This window comes from Bufo gargarizans, chromosome 1, assembly GCF_014858855.1.
Source record: "Bufo gargarizans isolate SCDJY-AF-19 chromosome 1, ASM1485885v1, whole genome shotgun sequence".
NCBI lineage: Eukaryota > Metazoa > Chordata > Amphibia > Anura > Bufonidae > Bufo > Bufo gargarizans.
Window position 1 is genome coordinate 160,213,280 of NC_058080.1, and position 24,668 is coordinate 160,237,947.

At 45.5% G+C, this 24,668-nt stretch overlaps 1 protein-coding gene and 1 long non-coding RNA gene across 2 annotated transcripts in view; one reads left to right on the forward strand and one right to left on the reverse strand.

The window, feature by feature from the left end:
- The first annotated feature begins 16,147 nt into the window (after positions 1 to 16,147).
- The window catches only part of MARCHF1 (membrane associated ring-CH-type finger 1), a 426,345-nt gene continuing 417,824 nt past the window's right edge, over positions 16,148 to 24,668 (forward strand). Inside the window, exon 1 of the mRNA XM_044276862.1 lies at positions 16,148 to 16,458. Within this exon, the coding sequence (XP_044132797.1) occupies positions 16,360 to 16,458 (99 nt within the window). The 5' untranslated portion in view covers positions 16,148 to 16,359. The remainder of the gene's footprint in view (positions 16,459 to 24,668) is intronic.
- On the reverse strand, positions 18,002 to 23,179 carry LOC122940467. The gene is made up of 3 exons (XR_006390342.1): positions 23,043 to 23,179; positions 20,921 to 20,974; positions 18,002 to 18,161 (listed from the first exon to the last, which is right to left on the reverse strand). It is a non-coding gene; the product is annotated as an uncharacterized LOC122940467 (long non-coding RNA).

Here is a 24,668-nt window from a genome sequence, read left to right on the forward strand (position 1 = left end):
CCGGAAGATCAGGGGCACACTCCGGAAATGTGCTGTCCGCATCCATTCCTGCCCCATAGAGAATGAATGGGTCCGCACCCTTTACGCAATTTGTGTAACGGATGTGGACCCATTCTACGGACGTGTGAATGGACCCTAAGACACACAGGGACAGTCAAAAACACACAAGGACAAATACACACACAGGGACACACATACACACAGGGAGACAAACACACAGGGACAGACACACACACACAGGGACAGTCACATACATATGGACAGACACTTATGCGATAGTGAGATCGTCAACCAACTTCTATCTAGTGTGTTTGGCCACCTTTAGGGGACATTAAAAGGGAATTCCACCTTTAGTTATGCTCCAACCTTTTGTTACCTTCTAATATGACTCCCACTGATTCCCAGTACTTAGGGGACATGGACTTGGGTTTAAAAAAGAATTATTAACATGTACCAGAAGGTGGTCTAAACTGTAACCCATTAGGCACTGGCTAGACTGTGGTATGGAGTCTAAGCAATGCCTTAGACACATACACAAGGGCACACACACACAGGGACAGACTGACACACACACACAGGGACAGACAGACAGACACACTCACGGACAGACATAGACACACACACACACAGGGACAGACACACACAGTGACACACACAGTGACACACACACAGCTAGGCCTCACCACATTCCAACCTTGCTCTTCTCTGTACAGGAACACAGCTCTCTGCTCCTCCCCCACTGGTCACATGGGAGGATGACATCAGGAAGGTCCTTTAGCCCAGTAGGAAACTCCATCTACCCTGTTCTGAGTCCTGGGGCCGCCCACCCCAGCAGTGCACATGGCAAAAAATTGTCTGCATTGCTAGGGTAAGCTGCCCTAGAATTCATAACAGGCAGTTTAATGAAGACCAGGACACAGCTGCAGTAGTGAGCGGGCACAGTGGGCCAGCCAGTAGCAGTGGGCCCCGGCACTTGCCCGGGTGTGCTGGGTGCTGACACTAACCCTGCCCAGGGGGCTTCTAATGGCCTTCTAAGTGCCACTGGCTAAATACATAACGATCTGACGGTCTTGATGTTAATTAACGTTGGGAGCATCAGTTACTTATGTCTCTGTCCAGTGACTGCAGGTGCCTTCATAAATTCAAGGACCTCCCCAGGACATTATACAGTAGAATACAGCAGCATGTCACAGGAGCCCATGGCAAATGGAGCAAGGACGAAAGGTGTCTCAGGCCACAGGATGGAAGAGGCCTGTACCTGTACATAGGGACATTGAAGGGGAATGGCTTAGCTCCGTGGCCCACCTTCTTATTCCCCTGCTCCATAACTTAATTAGAGACAACTGGAGGAGTTAGACAGAATGTGGCAACTGGTGATGGCCACTGCAGAACAGCAGCTTCTGGGGAGTTTTTTTTTTCTGCACTGTGGTATTTGGATTAGCTGACAATTGGTATTTTTGGCTGGTCTATGGTATTGTTAATCCTGCCTAGTGTTGCCCTTCTTTATGTCAATTTTGACATGCTTACAACATAGCAGCCACTTTTAGTTGCTTTTTCTCCAGGGCCACTACAAGCTCCCAGACCGCCCATGTGTATTGGGGACTGTTGTACTTTCCTGCACAGTGGGGGTCATTTATAGATAATTTATGCCAGATTGTTGCAAAAATTTGGTGCAAATAGAATTTTGCATTCAAATTTTGCAACTTTTTATTTTTCTTGCTGTTTTTGCCACTTTACAAAAAGTGGGTGGAGCTTGGCCTCACATAGCCTTATGAGGGTTTATTTTTTTGGAGGACAAATTATACTTTCTAATGGTACAATTTACGGTTGCATAGAATGTAGTGGAAAGCAGAAAAAAAAATCCACATGGTGTGAAATTTGAAAAAAACGCCATTCTGCCAGATTTTTTTTTTTCTTAAAATGTTCATTACACAGTAAAATTGACCTGTGAACTTTATTATCCAGGGCAGTATGATTACAATCATACCACACTTTTATAGTTTTTCTTGCGTCTTAAGGGTTCATTCACACGTCCGCAAATGGGTCCGCATCCGTTCCGCAATTTTGCGGACCCATTCATTCTCTATGGGGACAGAATGGATGCGGACAGCACACAGTATGCTGTCCGCATCCGCATTTGCGGAGTGCGGCCCCGATCTTCAGGGCCGCAGCTCCGCAAAAGATAGAACATGTCCTATTCTTGTCCGCAGCTGCGGACAAGAATAGGCATTTCTATAGGGGGTGCCAGCTAGGTTTGTTGCGGATCCGCAATTTGTGGGTCCGCAACACACCACGGACGTGTGAATGGACCCTAATACTGAAAAAGAAAATTAAAAACCTTGAAAAGAATTATTTGTTTTTCATCACCAATTTCTGACCCCTATACATTTTGTGTAGCTATGCGAGTGGAGCTGTGTGGGGGCTCATTAGTACAGTGTAACAGGTTCCCCGATCAGAGACAGGAAACGCTGTTATGGGAGTGGAAGCACTCTGCTCCCGCTTCCAGCCTACTCAGATGCTGTGGTCACATTTGACCACGGCATCTGAGAGTTGAAATGTATGCGATCGGCCTCATGGCTGATCACATACATGTGTTGCGGGTGTGTGCTGTTTGAAACAGCAGAAACCTGGCAGCTATGGCACCCTCTGCACGTGCGAGTCCCAGACAGCGCCGTACATGTACAGCACTGGTCGGGAAGGGGTTAAGGGCTACAGTTCCATAATTCTGGAGAGTCAGTGTTGTTCACATGATACAACTGAGGACCAGATGGTTGTGGATAACTCACAAATACAGTGGTAAGAATATTGCCCTCATTACAATTTACATCACGCATCTTTCTAACTGGCCAGAGAATTAAGTGAGAGTGCTTCTTTAATATTACTAAGTGGGGGAGGAGCATAATGAAAGTACTAGACTCTCATAGCTATGTAATCCTCACAGAGTATACCACACTCTACAATATGTTTCACCTTAACCACAGAGGAATTTGAACAGATGCTAAATGTTCAAGGTGCTCGATGAAGTCCGTTGACCTCATCTATATGCTATGGGATTGCTCCCGACTGACAAGAAAGCTCAAGGTATGCCTCTTGGGGTATGTGGATGATCCAATTATGTGGACTAGATCCAATAGTAAAGTTACTGGAAAACAATTTACTGTATACCCCATAAACATTTATCTTTTCTCTGGATCCAGTCATCTCCTTTCACTAAGTGTGAATTCATAGACCCTACTTTGCTGTCACACCAAAAAGCAATGCATTCTGGGCTGCTTCCAAATTTGAAAAGTTGTCATTTTGTTTGGACAGTTGGAAATTATGGATCTCCTCTGTGTTTAATACAAAAGGGGCAGATTAACCTTAGACAGGCTGTCTAGACCAGGCATGCTCAACCTGTAGCCCTCCAGCTGTTGCAAAACTACAACTCCCATCATTCTTGGACAGCCTACAGCTATCAGCCTACAGCAGGGCATGGTGGGAGTTGTAGTTTTACAACACCTCGAGGGCTGCAGGTTGAGCATCCCTGGTCTAGACCTTCACCAGATTTATCACAGTGGTCCGTGTTGGATGATAAATCTGGTGCATGGTTAGACACTTTTCTTTGACTCTATATTAACAATTGGGTGACTTACTTTGAAATTCGAAATTTATGGCAAAATTGTGGCACAAAATATTGGGATCTTAGCCCTTTTTCCCTTAAAGTGGTTTTCTGGAATTATTTAAAATGGCCATAAGCACCGTTTACTAGAATTTGAGCAGGACTGGTTGCTTCCACTTGCAGGGCTGCCTAGGTTGGTATGGGGCCAGGCCTCACTACACATTATACTCTGGCACTTGTAGAGCAGTGTAGTCCATAGTGAGGCCCTGCCCCCTCACCCCTTTAGGCAGCTCTGCAAGTGTTGGCAGACAGTCCTACTCGCATTCTATGGTAGCCATTTTAAATCTTTTCCAGAGAACCCCTTTAATGCTAAGTCCCATGTCTAAGTTCTGTTTTTTCGTGTGTGCACATGTGCAGCTCCTGGGACATTTTTTTTCTTCTATAATTTTGATTATAGACATCTGAATAGTCCAAAATAATGAAAAAATATATATGTTGAGGTCTAGTATACAGGTAGGAACCATACAATTTTTGGAGCAGTTTAATAAATTTATTTCCCAGTTCAAAATTAGGGACATTTAAAAGCTATGTACAAATTTGGGGGCATTTATTTATTATTGCATTGTACTCATTTTGAGCTAAAAATAATTTCTTCAATTAAAAAAACTTTGAACCCTTGTCTTTGTGCAGCCTCGAGTTTCTCCGGTAGCAGAGTTTCATCAGGCAGCTCAGCTGGGGGGCTCCTTGTTTCTAATCTCTGACCTCCTGAACACCTATTATAGCTCAAGTTCTATCCTACTGATAAGAACGGGGCTTAACGAAGTGTTTAGTAATTTGGACATAAGGTTTATTAGATGGCCAGCACAAAATGAAAGTAAAAAGGACATTCACAAAGCTAGACAAACAGTTAACCCTTTGTGTCAGAATGCCTTAATATTTTTTTTTTTAAAGACCAATTGAAAAAAAATATATATTTTTAGCCCAACACAAGTAAAATGCAATCATAAAAAAAGGTGTAGATAGACATTTAGGGATGAGCGAACTCGAACTGTATAGTTCGGGTTCGTACCGAATTTTGGGGTGTCCGTGACACGGACCCGAACCCGGACATTTTCGTAAAAGTCCGGGTTCGGGTTCGGTGTTCGTCGCTTTCTTCGCGCTTTTGTGACGCTTTCTTGGCGCTTTTTGAAAGGCTGCAAAGCAGCCAATCAACAAGCGTCATACTACTTGCCCCAAGAGGCCATCACAGCCATGCCTACTATTGGCATGGCTGTGATTGGCCAGAGCACCATGTGACCCAGCCTCTATTTAAGCTGGAGTCACATAGCGCCGCCCGTCACTCTGCTCTGATTAGCGTAGGGAGAGGTTGCGGCTGCGACAGTAGGGCGAGATTAGGCAGATTAACTCCTCCAAAGGACTTGATTAACTGATCGATCTGCAGCTGTGGATCATTGAGCTGCTGATCCTCAATTGCTCACTGTTTTTAGGCTGCACAGACCGTTTGTCAGTCACATTTTTCTGGGGTGATCGGCGGCCATTTTGTGTCTTGTGGTGCGCCAGCACAAGCTGCGACCAAGTGCATTTAACCCTCAATGGTGTGGTTGTTTTTTGGCTAAAGCCTACATCAGGGTGAAGCTGTCACACCAAGTGCATTTAACCAGCAATAGTCTGTTCATTTTTTGGCCATATACAAAATCAGGGGCAAGCTGCGCCTGTCACCAAGTGCATTTAACCCTCAATGGTGTGGTTGTTTTTTGGCTAAAGCCTACATCAGGGTGAAGCTGTCACACCAAGTGCATTTAACCAGCAATAGTCTGTTCATTTTTTGGCCATATACTAAATCAGGGGCAAGCTGCGCCTGTCACCAAGTGCATTTAACCCTCAATGGTGTGGTTGTTTTTTGGCTAAAGCCTACATCAGGGTGAAGCTGTCACACCAAGTGCATTTAACCAGCAATAGTCTGTTTATTTTTTGGCCATATCCCAGTCTAATTCTGTCACTAAATCCATACCGGTCACCCAGCGCCTAAATACTAGGCCTCAAATTTATATCCAGCTAAATCTGTCCCTAGTGCTGTAGCTGGGCGAGTTATTTAGTGTCCGTTCAAGCACATTTCTTGTTCTGGGTTGAAATACAATTCCCAATTTAGCAATTTCATAATTTAGTGGTTTCTGCTATATCAGAGCTATTTGAAATCTATCCCTAAAAGGGTATATAATATTCAAGGTGCACATTGGGTCATTCAGAATAACTTCACACACACCCGCTACTGTGTATTTCCAAGTCTAATTCTGTCACTAAACCCATACCTGTCACGCAGCGCCTAAATACTAGGCCTCAAATTTATATCCAGCTAAATCTGTCCCTAGTGCTGTAGCTGGGCGAGTTATTTAGTGTCCGTTCAAGCACATTTCTTGTTCTGGGTTGAAATACAATTCCCAATTTAGCAATTTCATAATTTAGTGGTTTCTGCTATATCAGAGCTATTTGAAATCTATCCCTAAAAGGGTATATAATATTCAAGGTGCACATTGGGTCATTCAGAATAACTTCACACACACCCGCTACTGTGTATTTCCAAGTCTAATTCTGGCACTAAACCCATACCTGTCACCCAGCGCCTAAATACTAGGTCTCAAATTTATATCCCGCTAAATCTGTCCTTAGTGCTGTAGCTGGGCGAGTTATTTAGTGTCCGTTCAAGCACATTTCTTGTTCTGGGTTGAAATACAATTCCCAATTTAGCAATTTCATAATTTAGTGGTTTCTGCTATATCAGAGCTATTTGAAATCTATCCCTAAAAGGGTATATAATATTCAAGGTGCACATTGGGTCATTCAGAATAACTTCACACACACCCGCTACTGTGTATTTCCAAGTCTAATTCTGGCACTAAACCCATACCTGTCACCCAGCGCCTAAATACTAGGCCTCAAATTTATATCCCGCTAAATCTGTCCTTAGTGCTGTAGCTGGGCGAGTTATTTAGTGTCCGTTCAAGCACATTTCTTGTTCTGGGTTGAAATACAATTCCCAATTTAGCAATTTCATAATTTAGTGGTTTCTGCTATATCAGAGCTATTTGAAATCTATCCCTAAAAGGGTATATAATATTCAAGGTGCACATAGGGTCATTCAGAATAACTTCACACACACGCTTCTGTGCATTTCCAAGTCTAATTCTGTCACTAAATCCATACCGGTCACCCAGCGCCTAAATACTAGGCCTCAAATTTATATCCAGCTAAATCTGTCCCTAGTGCTGTAGCTGGGCGAGTTATTTAGTGTCCGTTCAAGCACATTTCTTGTTCTGGGTTGAAATACAATTCCCAATTTAGCAATTTCATAATTTAGTGGTTTCTGCTATATCAGAGCTATTTGAAATCTATCCCTAAAAGGGTATATAATATTCAAGGTGCACATAGGGTCATTCAGAATAACTTCACACACCCGCTACTGTGCATTTCCAAATCTAATTCTGTCACTAAACCCATACCTGTCACCCAGCGCCTAAATACTAGGCCTCAAATTTATATCCCGCTAAATCTCTCGTTACCGCTGTCCTGTTGTGGCTGGGAAAGTTATTTAGTGTCCGTCAAAGCACATTTTTTGTTCTGGGTTGAAATACAATTCCCAATTTAGCAATTTCATAATTTAGTCGTTTCTGCTATATCAGAGCTATTTGAAATCTATCCCTAAAAGGGTAGATCATATTGAAGGTGCACATAGGGTCATTCAGAATAACTTCACACACACGCTTCTGTGCATTTCCAAGTCTAATTCTGTCACTAAATCCATACCGGTCACCCAGCGCCTAAATACTAGGCCTCAAATTTATATCCCGCTGAATTTGAATACAATACATTGGGCCAAATAATATATTTGTTGTTGTGGTGAACCATAACAATGAGAAAAACATCTAGTAAGGGACGCGGACGTGGACATGGTCGTGGTGGTGTTAGTGGACCCTCTGGTGCTGGGAGAGGACGTGGCCGTTCTGCCACATCCACACGTCCTAGTGTACCAACTACCTCAGGTCCCAGTAGCCGCCAGAATTTACAGCGATATATGGTGGGGCCCAATGCCGTTCTAAGGATGGTAAGGCCTGAGCAGGTACAGGCATTAGTCAATTGGGTGGCCGACAGTGGATCCAGCACGTTCACATTATCTCCCACCCAGTCTTCTGCAGAAAGCGCACAGATGGCGCCTGAAAACCAACCCCATCAGTCTGTCACATCACCCCCATGCATACCAGGGAAACTGTCTCAGCCTCAAGTTATGCAGCAGTCTCTTATGCTGTTTGAAGACTCCGCTGGCAGGGTTTCCCAAGGGCATCCACCTAGCCCTTCCCCAGCGGTGAAAGACATAGAATGCACTGACGCACAACCACTTATGTTTCCTGATGATGAGGACATGGGAATACCACCTCAGCATGTCTCTGATGATGACGAAACACAGGTGCCAACTGCTGCGTCTTTCTGCAGTGTGCAGACTGAACAGGAGGTCAGGGATCAAGACTGGGTGGAAGACGATGCAGGGGACGATGAGGTCCTAGACCCCACATGGAATGAAGGTCGTGCCACTGACTTTCACAGTTCGGAGGAAGAGGCAGTGGTGAGACCGAGCCAACAGCGTAGCAAAAGAGGGAGCAGTGGGCAAAAGCAGAACACCCGCCGCCAAGAGACTCCGCCTGCTACTGACCGCCGCCATCTGGGACCGAGCACCCCAAAGGCAGCTTCAAGGAGTTCCCTGGCATGGCACTTCTTCAAACAATGTGCTGACGACAAGACCCGAGTGGTTTGCACGCTGTGCCATCAGAGCCTGAAGCGAGGCATTAACGTTCTGAACCTGAGCACAACCTGCATGACCAGGCACCTGCATGCAAAGCATGAACTGCAGTGGAGTAAACACCTTAAAACCAAGGAAGTCACTCAGGCTCCCCCTGCTACCTCTTCTGCTGCTGCCGCCTCGGCCTATTCTGCTGCTGCCGCCTCGGCCTCTTCCTCCGCCTCTGGAGGAACGTTGGCACCTGCCGCCCAGCAAACAGGGGATGTACCACCAACACCACCACCACCACCTCCGTCACCAAGCGTCTCAACCATGTCACACGCCAGCGTTCAGCTCTCCATCTCACAAACATTTGATAGAAAGCGTAAATTCCCACCTAGCCACCCTCGATCCCTGGCCCTGAATGCCAGCATTTCTAAACTACTGGCCTATGAAATGCTGTCATTTAGGCTGGTGGACACAGACAGCTTCAAACAGCTCATGTCGCTTGCTGTCCCACAGTATGTTGTTCCCAGCCGGCACTACTTCTCCAAGAGAGCCGTGCCTTCCCTGCACAACCAAGTATCCGATAAAATCAAGTGTGCACTGCGCAACGCCATCTGTGGCAAGGTCCACCTAACCACAGATACGTGGACCAGTAAGCACGGCCAGGGACGCTATATCTCCCTAACTGCACACTGGGTAAATGTAGTGGCAGCTGGGCCCCAGGCGGAGAGCTGTTTGGCGCACGTCCTTCCGCCGCCAAGGATCGCAGGGCAACATTCTTTGCCTCCTGTTGCCACCTCCTCCTTCTCGGCTTCCTCCTCCTCTTCTTCCACCTGCTCATCCAGTCAGCCACACACCTTCACCACCAACTTCAGCACAGCCCGGGGTAAACGTCAGCAGGCCATTCTGAAACTCATATGTTTGGGGGACAGGCCCCACACCGCACAGGAGTTGTGGCGGGGTATAGAACAACAGACCGACGAGTGGTTGCTGCCGGTGAGCCTCAAGCCCGGCCTGGTGGTGTGTGATAATGGGCGAAATCTCGTTGCAGCTCTGGGACTAGCCAATTTGACGCACATCCCTTGCTTGGCGCATGTGCTGAATTTGGTGGTGCAGAAGTTCATTCACAACTACCCCGACATGTCAGAGCTGCTGCATAAAGTGCGGGCCGTCTGTTCGCGCTTCCGGCGTTCACATCCTGCTGCTGCTCGCCTGTCTGCGCTACAGCGTAACTTCGGCCTTCCCGCTCACCGCCTCATATGCGACGTGCCCACCAGGTGGAACTCCACCTTGCACATGCTGGACAGACTGTGCGAGCAGCAGCAGGCCATAGTGGAGTTTCAGCTGCAGCACGCACGGGTCAGTCGCACTACAGAACAGCACCACTTCACCACCAATGACTGGGCCTCCATGCGAGACCTGTGTGCCCTGTTGCGCTGTTTCGAGTACTCCACCAACATGGCCAGTGGCGATGACACCGTTATCAGCGTTACAATACCACTTCTATGTCTCCTTGAGAAAACACTTAGGGCGATGATGGAAGAGGAGGTGGCCCAGGAGGAGGAGGAGGAGGAGGAGGAAGAGGGGTCATTTTTAGCACTTTCAGGCCAGTCTCTTCGAAGTGACTCAGAGGGAGGTTTTTGGCAACAGCAGAGGCCAGGTACAAATGTGGCCAGCCAGGGCCCACTACTGGAGGACGAGGAGGACGAGGATGAGGAGGAGGTGGAGGAGGATGAGGATGAAGCATGGTCACAGCGGGGTGGCACCCAACGCAGCTCGGGTCCATCACTGGTGCGTGGCTGGGGGGAAAGGCAGGACGATGACGATACGCCTCCCACAGAGGACAGCTTGTCCTTATCCCTGGGCAGCCTGGCACACATGAGCGACTACATGCTGCAGTGCCTGCGCAACGACAGCAGAGTTGCCCACATTTTAACCTGTGCGGACTACTGGGTTGCCACCCTGCTGGATCCACGCTACAAAGACAATGTGCCCACCTTACTTCCTGCACTGGAGCGTGATAGGAAGATGCGCGAGTACAAGCGCACGTTGGTAGACGCGCTACTGAGAGCATTCCCAAATGTCACAGGGGAACAAGTGGAAGCCCAAGGCCAAGGCAGAGGAGGAGCAAGAGGTCGCCAAGGCAGCTGTGTCACGGCCAGCTCCTCTGAGGGCAGGGTTAGCATGGCAGAGATGTGGAAAACTTTTGTCAACACGCCACAGCTAACTGCACCACCACCTGATACGCAACGTGTTAGCAGGAGGCAACATTTCACTAACATGGTGGAACAGTACGTGTGCACACCCCTCCACGTACTGACTGATGGTTCGGCCCCATTCAACTTCTGGGTCTCTAAATTGTCCACGTGGCCAGAGCTAGCCTTTTATGCCTTGGAGGTGCTGGCCTGCCTGGCAGCCAGCGTTTTGTCTGAACGTGTATTCAGCACGGCAGGGGGCGTCATTACAGACAAACGCAGCCGCCTGTCTACAGCCAATGTGGACAAGCTGACGTTCATAAAAATGAACCAGGCATGGATCCCACAGGACCTGTCCGTCCCTTGTCCAGATTAGACATTAACTACCTCCCCATAACCATATATTATTGGACTCCAGGGCACTTCCTCATTCAATCCTATTTTTATTTTCATTTTACCATTATATTGCGATGCTACCCAAAGTTGAATGAACCTCTCCTCTGCCTGTGTGCTAGGCCTAAATATATGCCAATGGACTGTTGCAGTGGTGGCTGACATGAAGCCTGATTCTCTGCTATGACATGCAGACTAATTCTCTGCTGACATGAAGCCAGATTGTCTGTTACGGGACCTCTCTCCTCTGCCTGGGTGCTGGGCCTAAATTTATGACAATGGACTGTTGCAGTGGTGGCTGACGTGAAGCCTCATTCTCTGCTATGACATGCAGACTGATTCTCTGCTGACATGAAGCCAGATTGTCTGTTACGGGACCTCTCTCCTCTGCCTGTGTGCTAGGCCTAAATATATGCCAATGGACTGTTGCAGTGGTGGCTGACGTGAAGCCTGATTCTCTGCTATGACATGCAGACTGATTCTCTGCTGACATGAAGCCAGATCCTCTGTTACGGGACCTCTCTCCTCTGCCTGTGTGTGTGCTGGGCCTAAATATATGCCAATGGACTGTTGCAGTGGTGGCTGACGTGAAGCCTCATTCTCTGCTATGACATGCAGACTAATTCTCTGCTGACATGAAGACAGATTCTCTGTTACGGGACCTCCCTCCTCTGCCTGGGTGCTGGGCCTAAATATATGCCAATGGACTGTTGCAGTGGTGGGTGACGTGAAGCCTCATTCTCTGCTATGACATGCAGACTAATTCTCTGCTGACATGAAGCCAGATTGTCTGTTACGGGACCTCTCTCCTCTGCCTGTGTGTGTGCTGGGCCTAAATATATGCCAATGGACTGTTGCAGTGGTGGCTGACGTGAAGCCTCATTCTCTGCTATGACATGCAGACTAATTCTCTGCTGACATGAAGACAGATTCTCTGTTACGGGACCTCTCTCCTCTGCCTGTGTGTGTGCTGGGCCTAAATATATGCCAATGGACTGTTGCAGTGGTGGCTGACGTGAAGCCTCATTCTCTGCTATGACATGCAGACTAATTCTCTGCTGACATGAAGACAGATTCTCTGTTACGGGACCTCCCTCCTCTGCCTGGGTGCTGGGCCTAAATATATGCCAATGGACTGTTGCAGTGGTGGCTGACGTGAAGCCTCATTCTCTGCTATGACATGCAGACTAATTCTCTGCTGACATGAAGACAGATTCTCTGTTACGGGACCTCCCTCCTCTGCCTGGGTGCTGGGCCTAAATATATGCCAATGGACTGTTGCAGTGGTGGCTGACGTGAAGCCTCATTCTCTGCTATGACATGCAGACTGATTCTCTGCTGACATGAAGCCAGATCGTCTGTTACGGGACCTCTCTGCTCTGCCTGTGTGCTAGGCCTAAATATATGCCAATGGACTGTTGCAGTGGTGGGTGACGTGAAGCCTCATTCTCTGCTATGACATGCAGACTGATTCTCTGCTGTCATGAAGCCAGATTGTCTGTTACGGGACCTCTCTGCTCTGCCTGTGTGCTAGGCCTAAATATATGCCAATGGACTGTTGCAGTGGTGGGTGACGTGAAGCCTCATTCTCTGCTATGACATGCAGACTGATTCTCTGCTGTCATGAAGCCAGATTGTCTGTTACGGGACCTCTCTGCTCTGCCTGTGTGCTAGGCCTAAATATATGCCAATGGACTGTTGCAGTGGTGGGTGACGTGAAGCCTCATTCTCTGCTATGACATGCAGACTGATTCTCTGCTGACATGAAGCCAGATTGTCTGTTACGGGACCTCTCTCCTCTGCCTGTGTGCTAGGCCTAAATATATGCCAATGGACTGTTGCAGTGGTGGCTGACGTGAAGCCTCATTCTCTGCTATGACATGCAGACTAATTCTCTGCTGACATGAAGCCAGATTGTCTGTTACGGGACCTCTCTCCTCTGCCTGGGTGCTGGGCCTAAATATATGCCAATGGACTGTTGCAGTGGTGGCTGACGTGAAGCCTCATTCTCTGCTATGACATGCAGACTAATTCTCTGCTGACATGAAGCCAGATCCTCTGTTACGGGACCTCTCTCCTCTGCCTGTGTGTGTGCTGGGCCTAAATATATGCCAATGGACTGTTGCAGTGGTGGCTGACGTGAAGCCTCATTCTCTGCTATGACATGCAGACTGATTCTCTGCTGACATGAAGCCAGATTCTCTGTTACGGGACCTCTCTCCTCTGCCTGTGTGTGTGCTGGGCCTAAATATATGCCAATGGACTGTTGCAGTGGTGGCTGACGTGAAGCCTCATTCTCTGCTATGACATGCAGACTAATTCTCTGCTGACATGAAGACAGATTCTCTGTTACGGGACCTCCCTCCTCTGCCTGGGTGCTGGGCCTAAATATATGCCAATGGACTGTTGCAGTGGTGGCTGACGTGAAGCCTCATTCTCTGCTATGACATGCAGACTAATTCTCTGCTGACATGAAGACAGATTCTCTGTTACGGGACCTCCCTCCTCTGCCTGGGTGCTGGGCCTAAATATATGCCAATGGACTGTTGCAGTGGTGGCTGACGTGAAGCCTCATTCTCTGCTATGACATGCAGACTAATTCTCTGCTGACATGAAGACAGATTCTCTGTTACGGGACCTCCCTCCTCTGCCTGGGTGCTGGGCCTAAATATATGCCAATGGACTGTTGCAGTGGTGGCTGACGTGAAGCCTCATTCTCTGCTATGACATGCAGACTGATTCTCTGCTGACATGAAGCCAGATCGTCTGTTACGGGACCTCTCTGCTCTGCCTGTGTGCTAGGCCTAAATATATGCCAATGGACTGTTGCAGTGGTGGGTGACGTGAAGCCTCATTCTCTGCTATGACATGCAGACTGATTCTCTGCTGTCATGAAGCCAGATTGTCTGTTACGGGACCTCTCTGCTCTGCCTGTGTGCTAGGCCTAAATATATGCCAATGGACTGTTGCAGTGGTGGGTGACGTGAAGCCTCATTCTCTGCTATGACATGCAGACTGATTCTCTGCTGTCATGAAGCCAGATTGTCTGTTACGGGACCTCTCTGCTCTGCCTGTGTGCTAGGCCTAAATATATGCCAATGGACTGTTGCAGTGGTGGGTGACGTGAAGCCTCATTCTCTGCTATGACATGCAGACTGATTCTCTGCTGACATGAAGCCAGATTGTCTGTTACGGGACCTCTCTCCTCTGCCTGTGTGCTAGGCCTAAATATATGCCAATGGACTGTTGCAGTGGTGGCTGACGTGAAGCCTCATTCTCTGCTATGACATGCAGACTAATTCTCTGCTGACATGAAGCCAGATTGTCTGTTACGGGACCTCTCTCCTCTGCCTGGGTGCTGGGCCTAAATATATGCCAATGGACTGTTGCAGTGGTGGCTGACGTGAAGCCTCATTCTCTGCTATGACATGCAGACTAATTCTCTGCTGACATGAAGCCAGATCCTCTGTTACGGGACCTCTCTCCTCTGCCTGTGTGTGTGCTGGGCCTAAATATATGCCAATGGACTGTTGCAGTGGTGGCTGACGTGAAGCCTGATTCTCTGCTATGACATGCAGACTGATTCTCTGCTGACATGAAGCCAGATTCTCTGTTACGGGACCTCTCTCCTCTGCCTGTGTGTGTGCTGGGCCTAAATATATGCCAATGGACTGTTGCAGTGGTGGCTGACGTGAAGCCTCATTCTCTGCTATGACATGCAGACTAATTCTCTGCTGACATGAAGACAGATTCTCTGTTACGGGACCTCCCTCCTCTGCCTGGGTGCTGGGCCTAAATATATGCCAATGGACTGTTGCAGTGGTGGCTGACGTGAAGCCTCATTCTCTGCTATGACATGCAGACTAATTCTCTGCTGACATGAAGACAGATTCTCTGTTACGGGACCTCTCTCCTCTGCCTGGGTGCCGGGGCCTAAATATCTGAGAAAGGACTGTTCCAGTGGTGGGTGACGGGAAGCCAGATTCTCTGCTATGGAACCTCTCTCCAATTGATTTTGGTTAATTTTTATTTATTTAATTTTTAATTTAATTCATTTCCCTATCCACATTTGTTTGCAGGGGATTTACCTACATGTTGCTGCCTTTTGCAGCCCTCTAGCTCTTTCCTGGGCTGTTTTACAGCCTTTTTAGTGCCGAAAAGTTCGGGTCCCCATTGACTTCAATGGGGTTCGGGTTCGGGACGAAGTTCGGATCGGGTTCGGATCCCGAACCCGAACATTTCCGGGATGTTCGGCCGAACTTCTCGAACCCGAACATCCAGGTGTTCGCTCAACTCTATAGACATTAAAGAGTAAAGAGGGACAGAGGGAATGTTCCTCCATAATAGGGGCACTTGGGAGCTTCGGTCTCTATCTAGCATGCTTCCCTTACATTCATCCTACTTCTTGTCAGGAATATAGACACTTTACAAATGAGTATTTTAATCAGCGCTGCCAGTAGATAATGTCATAAACGTGACAGAAAGCTAAAAGTTAATGTCGGTAATAAGGCAGCTGCTGTAAATGCCACGCTTCTAGCAATGTGTACAGCTTGCCAGTGTAGCATGGACGCCCCGGTGTGCGGGCGCCTGTGTGTGTGTTCAGTGCCTGTGCTGCAGCAGCTGATTATGTCTCATATACACACAATACAGCAAGTGGATAGAGCTCCACAATAGCACGTTGCTTCTGCCGGTGCGGGTCTCCTCCTTACACCTGATTCCCTCACTGCTGCTCCTCACTTGAAGGCAGATCTTTTGACCTAAGCAGATTAGACGCATGAACGACACAGCAAGCTATCTGCGCTTTTCAAGGAAGAGATTTGGCTCCAAAATAGGACACTAAGCCTTTCAGCCTCACGCCTATTTACCTAGTCAGCACGATGCAGAGTCTCAGGGTGCTTAGTAGCCTTCTGGGGAATCAACTGGGAAACAAAAGCAGAAGTGGCAGCCGCTGCAAATGTGGAAGTCTGTGCCATTAGAGAAAGCGCCTGCTAATAATGGCCTGTAAGACCCAGGTTTCCTTGGTTTCCATGACAGCTATTAGGTACCATAGAAATTGAATTGCACACTGCTCCTGGGGGAGTGAAAGGGTGTTCGAATGACAGAGCATATTACCTAGAACTTGTCGTGTTCACCTTTTTTTTTTATATATATATATATATATATATATATTTTGAAACTAACCGGATTATGGCTTTTTTGTGTCCTTTGCTTGCAGAAGATCTGGATTGCATCTAAACATTCATTTCCAATAATACGTACTCTTTTTTTTTTTTTTGTGTTTGTGCATAGAACTGATCTGGGAAAATCAAGGATATGAGCTGTTATACAGGTGGGCTACAAAGGGGGAGTACAATTATCAAGCCTCCAATCAGGTATTGGCTACCTGCAACACCAGCACTATGCCCCTGCAACAGATTTCTGTAGTCCCTGCAAGGGAAACCGCGGGCAATGGAAGAAGTTCAATGGGAAAAAATAGAGAGAAGAACAAAGAAGTTGAGGTAAGTGCAACGTTGTCCTTGCCTATGATAGATATCCAAACTGACAAAGGTGCTCTTCTTGATAAGTCTGTGCTAACTGTAACGCATGCTTCATTGCTGTCTATCCAAGTCCATAGTAGGGTCAGATAGGCTGCTTCATTATTCTAGAAATTAATTAAGATGACTTTCTCATATTATTCAGTAGTTATTAGTGCTTAGAGTTCTATGGCTGAAATGACAGTGTCATAAAATGCGTTTATGCCAAACTATTATTATTATGCCTAACGGTAATAATGGCAGCATTGTTAAAGGAGTGAAAGCATACACGGCACTAATTAATAGCCATTCATTAGAGCTTTCATTACCAATGCACTTTCCTGAATCTTGAGCTGTAGGATGCTATATTAAGCACAAGTAGACCTTTTGTAAGGAGTCAGTCGGTGCATTGTTAACAGCCTCATAATTAATTATAATCCTTGTTTCTAATGCTTCGAGAGCGTTGAAGGGAATTCAGAGGATTAATATGATGGAATGTTTTTGAATTTCAGAAATGTCAAGTCGCTTGTTCTTACAATACTTATGGTATAACTGTCAGAATGTACTTCAAAGTTAGTTTTTGGTGGGAATTCAAGGTTATAAGGACTAAAAAAAATATTCACTGGCATAGTAGTAATGATATACACTATCTATATATCATGCAACCCTTTATTTTGAGATATTGGAGGCTTGATACATTGTGGCTATGCATTGTTTGTATACTGTATATCTCCTAGGTTGAAGGGCTCTGGCTAGGAGAATAGGTGGTCTTTGTTCTTTAATTCTGGGTGGGCCAGGGGTTGGAACCTTTAACCAATCAAAATAGTTCTTACTTTTTTTATCTTCCATTCCCTCCACATCACAGGCAGAATACAAGCTTCATTATCTGAGCCAATGTGAATTGTGAAGTTGGGTGTATAGTCTCTTTCACCTGCAATTCATAAATTTGTGCTTACTCAGATATAGTTGGCTAGGTGGTACGTTGTGAGGGAACACCTATCTGGCCAAACAGCATCTTGGTCAGGCCTCTTGATATAACTGATTTGTCAAAAGCATGGGATAGATTCATTCACTAGACAGCAGCCATGTGCTTTGGTTGGTACTTGGCACCTTCTGGTTTATCTGACATCATAGTGATCTCCAGTCTTTAAAGGGGTTTACAGAGATTTTTATATTGATGAGCTATCTTCAGGATAGGTCATCAGTATCTTATCGGTGTACCGATCAGCTGTTTGTACCGATCAGCTGTTTGTACCGATCAGCTGTTTGAGAAGGCACCGACTCTAAAACATTTTCTAAAATATAATGCAAATAATAACAGCAAATAACAAAGATGTGGGCACAGTAGTAAAATAGCTGTATGTATGAGAAAGTCACAGATATCTCCCAAAAAGATATAAAGGGCTATTCTCATCTTACAAATGGATGTCATATACGGTAGCTTAGATTATGAGATTAGTACTGTTGAAAATGCTCTACAACAGGACGGTAATAATTATTCATCACCTATTTTATTGCTAGAATTATTGCACCACCTCCCATGACCAGTAATTTTCAGTTAGTATGTGTCAGTATTGGCCAGTGAAGAAAGATCTTTCTTTTTCATCTACCCATCCAGAAGTCATTGGTTCTCACCTGTCATGTGATGTCAGATGAAATGTGGAGTGTAAAAGAAATGCAGCATCGTCCTAAAAAGATTAAAATAGAGAAATTGCTGGGACCAGATGGCAAACACCCCCATACCCTAAGATAATTAAATATTGTCATAGGCAGCCCCTTATTTCATGAAGTCGGAAATAAAAAATTTCCCCCTAAAATGAGGAAAATTGGCTTTTACGTCACAGTGTTTTTTTTAACTTTCCTCTGGACCAACTTGCAGGATAACAGGCTGAACTAAGCCAGTTCTACTTTACATTTTGATAAATGACCCCATATGTTACTATGTCATATGAATGTGCTGGGGCTAGAAGTGGGCCTCAATATTTTGGCCTTTCCACTCGTACCATCCTATCTGGTGGTCTACTATAGCCATTATGAATTGTACCACAATGTAGGCTGATGGCTATGCTGTGGATCTCACTGGGGGCACTGGCACATGGGGGGGGGGGGCGGCGGCACTGTGGAATTGTGGATGTCACTCTGGGGCACTTAGGATGGCACATAGGGGCACTGGATTTCACCGGGGCACAGTGGATGACACATGGGGGCAGTGGATGGCACAAGGGGGTAATGGATGGCACAATGGGGGAACTGGATGGAAAAGGGGGGCAATGGATGGCACAAGGGGGGCAATGGATGGCAAAAGAGGGGGCACTGCATGGCATAGTGGGGGTACTGGATTGTACTAGGGGGCACTGGATTACAAATAGGGGGCATTGGATGGCACTGTTATGGGTGAAAGTGGATGTCACTGTTATGGACGCACTGTGGATGTCACGGTTATGGGAGCAATGTGGATGTCACTGTTAAAGGGGCACTGTGGACTTCACTGTTATGACAGCAATGTGGATAACACTGTTATGGGAGCACTGTGGATGTCGCTGTTATGGGGGCACTGTGGATGTCTCTGTTATGGGGGCGCTGTGGATGTCTCTGTTATGGGTGCACTGTGGATGTCACTGTATGGATGCACTGTGGATGTCACTGTTATGGGAGCAATGTGGATGTCACTGTTATGGGGGCACTGTGGACATAACTGTTATGGATGCACTGTGGATGTCACTGTTATGGATGCACTGTGGATGTCACTGTTATGAATACACTGTGGATGTCACTGTTATGGGGGCACTGTGGATGTAACTGTTATGAGGGCACTGTGGATTTCACTGTTATGGGGGCACTGTGGATGTCACTGCTATAGGGAACTGTGGATATCACTGCTATGGGGCACTGTGGATGTCATTGTTATGGGCGCTGAGTATAAGTGATAGGGCTCATGCACAGAACCGTATCTGTTTTGTGGTCTGCAAGTCGCGGATCCACTAAATAAGGTTACTGTCCATGTGCGATTCACATTTTTTTGCAGTCTTATTGAGTTCTATGGGTTTTAGATCTGCATTATAAGGACCAGAATAGGACATGTTCTATCTTTCGCAGAACTGACATACGGATGTGGAAAGCACAGGGACGTTTTTTACATCCATATGTCAGTTCAAGTAAAGACAGAAAATGTCCTATTCTGGTCCTCAAAATGAGGAGCCCAAATCCATGGAACTCAGTGGGACTGCAAAAAATGTGGATCGCTAAATGGATACAGTCGTGTGCACACTCTGGAGATAGTGAGGGAAGAGCCTGTGGACTGTCAGTGATGGGATGAGATACAACGCTCAGCAGGCTGTATCACACAGGATAGGATTAGATACAGATGTGATTGGATACGCTTGCTGATTCAAGCTGTTTTCACACCCTGGAGATGGTGAAGGAAGAGCCTGCAGACTGTCAGTGATGGGATTAGATACACAGCTCGGCAGGCTGTATCACACAGGATAGGATTAGATACACATGAGAGGGCAAAGCCTGTGGACGGTTAGTGATGGGATTTAGATACTGAGTGAGAAGGAGATTCATGTCTGGGTGTAAAAAGATAGACACAGGAGTTATAGATGGAGTAGCTGCTGCAGGCAGAGCAGAGTGGGGGGCGTGGCCAGCCTGTGACTCATCACTGTGCAGTGCAGCCAGCCTTGTGTATCAATAAAGTTATGTATTCAACAAAACAAGAAGGGGAGAAAGTAAACAGATCTGCCAGGATAGTCTGATGGCCAGACAGGCCAAAAGAAAGCTCAGACATGAAAAACAGGTATTGGGGGCATATGTATGCATGGTGAGGGGTGTTAGAAGCGCATTAAAAAAAAAAGATTTTGGGACTGGTCAACTTCTTTACCCTTTTTTTGTAGCTTCACCTCCCACAAAAAATTGAACAAAAAGCGAACAAAAACTCATTCATACCCCAAAATGGTGTCAATTAAAAGTAGGGATTGTCCCGCAAAAAAAAAGAGCCCTCAAACAGCTCTGTACACATAGGTACAAAAAATTTATAGGGGTCAGAATATGGAGATGAAAAGAAAAAACATTTTCTTAAAGATTATTTTCTATCAGTATTATAACGGAAGAAATGTGGTATCGTCAGAATCTCACTGGCCTGGAGAATGAAATTAGTTATGACCCCGGAAAGACAGGGAGTGAAAAACAAAAATACAAAAGTGAAAAAGGTAATAAGCTGAGATATTAAGCACAGCCGTTATACAATGTACAGTGCTGTTCTTGGTAAGCTGTGAGGAGGCCGTGGTGCTCATCGGAGTACTGTGGCCTTCTCAAACAGCTGATCATCAGGGGTCGGACCCCCCACAGATCATATACGGATGACAGATCATATACTGATGACATATCCTGAGGATCTGTTACCAGTATAAATCGCATTTAATGTTTGTACAAGGTGTTAATGTCTTACCTTGTCTTTGTATATATCTAGATGTCTGACATCACAGTCAAAACCAGCAGAACTCTGGGAAATTGAATAATGAAATAAGTTATTAATGGTAAACAGGACAAAAGAGAACAAAATAATGACCATATAATATCAAGTATACGATGCCATTACATGGTTTATTATTGCTCTAATTTTTTAATTTAAATGATCAAAGTGGATATATATATATATATATATATATATATATATATATGTGTGTATGTAGTAAAACAGGCAGCACTTCGGGAGCCTTCCCATGCTTGAGGAAGGCTCCAGCATAGAGCCGAAACGTTGCATGTCCTGCATGGGTAAATAAACTTTTTTCTAATTTTATTCTATGGAGTGCTGCCCGTTTTCGACCTTTATATATTGGGTTTGCTTAATCCCAACTGGGCCAGCTGCACCCCCCTGTTTTCTCAATAGACGATGCTGCCACTTTTTTTCTTTTTTATATATATATATATATATATATATATATATATATATAGAAAAAATGAACTCCGCGGCACATCCAAATCGTGAAGAAGTAAAAAAACTTTAATCACCAAACATGTGGGATTTTTCTCAAGCCGAGAGAAAAATCCCATTGAGAGGATTGAAACGTCGCATGTTTGGTGATTAAAGTTTTTTTACTTCTTCACGATTTGGATGTGCCGCGGAGTTCATTTTTTCTATACCGTTTGGAGGTGGATCGCCGACTCAGCCGCTGGCACTCCGTCAGTACTATTCTGATAGTGGTGCTGCCCACATTCTTTGATTTATATATATATATATATATATATATATATATTAGCAGAAGGACCCAGCTTCGCACAGGTATATTTCATCTATTTCATTTAATGTTTGTGTGTGTCGCTAAAAAATATCGACAGTATACCCTAACAGTGCCCGCCCCTTTAACAGTGACCTCCACAGTGCCCACTTCTTTAACATTGACCTCCACAGCGCCCGCCCCTTTAACAGTGACCTGCACAGTGCCCGCCCCTTTAACAGTGACCTCCACAGTGCCCGCCCCTTTAACAGTGACCTCCACAGTGCCCACCTCTTTAACAGTGACCTCCACAGTGGCCCCCTTTAACAGTGACCTCCACATCGCCCTGCCCCTTTAACAGTGACCTCCACACTGCCTGCCTCTTTAACAGTGACCTCCACACTGCCTGCCTCTTTAACAGTGACCTCCACAGTGCCCACCCATTTAATAATGACCTCCACAGCGCCCTGCCCTTTTAATGCTAAGGCTACAGGACAACATTTTAATAAAGGGATGGGCACTGTGGAGGTCACTGTTATTAAATGGGTGGGCACTGTCGAGGTCACTGTTATTAAAGGGGCAGGCGCTATTGTAGTGTCCCACTAGGTAAAGGTGGGCACTACACAAGTTAATGTGTTTTATTGCATTTGTGTATTTTCCCTGTGTTAACTGGGTGTCAGGCCTGTCAGGGTGCAGTTTAGCCTCCCAGACGTTAGAGGGAGCTAGAGAGCCCTAGATATATATAGGAAGGCCCAGACAGGGGAGAGGCAGTGTATTCCAGGGGACTAGAGGAGTTACCTTGTCAGCCTGAAGCTCCTGAGGCTAAGGATAGCTCAGTTGAGATACCCCAGTAGTAGGACAGCACCTCCTGGGAGCAACCTGCAGTCACCTGTCACCTGAAGCAGAGAGACAGCTAGGAAACAAAGGTATTGTAACCTTAAGCAAGTGCCGATACTGGAGGAAGGAATTCATACCAAGGATTTAAGCCAGCGAATAGGCATCCGGGCCTTGGGATCCAGCCAGCTAGAATAGCTGTGGGGATAGAGCAGCATAGCACTGCCAAGCATTAATCATATACCCTCCAAGTATCTTGCTAGATTGAAACCTGCTGTGATATAAACTTTGATATGTTTTTTTTTTTATAATCCTGCTTTTATTATTGGGTTAATTCTCTTTATGGTATATATTGAAATGTGGTTAAGCTGGTATGTGTTTTACATCAGTATTTGTTGTCCAAAACCAGGAGTGGATCCTTTACCAAAATAAGGTATAATGGAAAGATTTGCCCAGGTTCTGTTTCTGGTTTTGGATAATGATCACTGATGCCAAACAAAGATATGGATAAGGCCTTACCTTGTCCTTTGTAGAGTATAAAATTGTAAATTTCTAAATATTCCATAGACCATGTTTTTGATGCACCTTTTCTCCTCGATCTTGTGCTTCTATCTTCTGGTGCGTCTAAAAGTCCAAATGCCAACATTAGAAGCTGGAAACTCTGAGCTCCATTAATAAGTGACAGGTCCTGGCAGTGCAGTTATAAGAACACAGCATGGACTGTGCTCAGTGTACATAATCTGTCACTGTCACACAAAGAAATATAACACACAAATTAGCACACACAGCACAGCAATCTGGATAGAAATATGATAATGCACTGTGGTTGTCATAGTTGGGGGCATTGTGGCTTGCAATGTTATAAAACATTGACTTTTGTACTGTGTCTGTATAGTATCAACTGTGTATCACCCAGGATATATAAAGTAAAAATTGTATTTTCTATTTTTATGCTTCTAAATTGTAGGTGTGTTTTATAATATGAAAAATATATCAATTAGCCTGTATAGTGTTATCTAAGTACCGAATATGTTACTGATTGTTGTGTACTTCTAGAAACATTTTCTTCTGAACAGTGGTTTTGTAAGTGTCCCTTTCTAAATCGGTGTTAAGCTCTGGTACAAAAAGGATTGACCTGATTAGACATGTCTTTTAATTATTCTTAATGTCTTATGCAACATTTTATTTTTTTATTTTTTTGCTTTGTGCATGTTCTTTCATAAGCAATGTAGTAGCTGAATATAATTTGTATATAATATAATGTGCTGATTCATTACAAACACTTATCCCCTATCCACAGTATAAAATGGATTATACTGTATGTAGAAAATAAAAAACAGAGGAGCACTTCATGTATAGAAGAAGTATACTCACCTTTCTCATTGTGCAGATAGGCACAACAATTATATGGACATACAAGTGTCCATCTGATAGACTGCAGACTACGGTCCTTCTTTTGGTAGCCAGCAACTGGTAAGCTGGCTACCCAAAAAATATGTGGTACCTGTTCAGTGGGGCTGTCGTCAGGGATAAACACTCATAGTCTTAGAGCACTGGTGTAGATATTAGTTGATAAAAACTATTGGGGTAATTCATACAATTGGTGTAAAGTAGAACTGGTTTAGTTTCTCATAGCAACCAATCAGATTCCACATTTCATTTTTGACAGCTCCTTTGGAAAATGAAAGGTGGAATCTGATTGGTTGCTATGGGCAACTAAGCAAGTTCTACTTTACACCAGTTTGATAAATTACTCCATATACACTCACCTAAAGAATTATTAGGAACACCATATTAATACGGTGTTGGACCCCCTTTTGCCTTCAGAACTGCCTTAATGCTACGTGGCATTGATTCAACAAGGTGCTGATAGCATTCTTTAGAAATGTTGGCCCATATTGATAGGATAGCATCTTGCAGTTGATGGAGATTTGAGGGATGCACATCCAGGGCACGAAGCTCCCGTTCCACCACATCCCAATTGGGTTGAGATCTGGTGACTGTGGGGGCCATTTTAGTACAGTGAACTCATTGTCATGTTCAAGAAACCATTTTTCCAGTCTTCAACAGTCCAATTTTGGTGAACTCGTGCAAATTGTAGCCTCTTTTTCCTATTTGTAGTGGAGATGAGTGGTACCCGGTGGG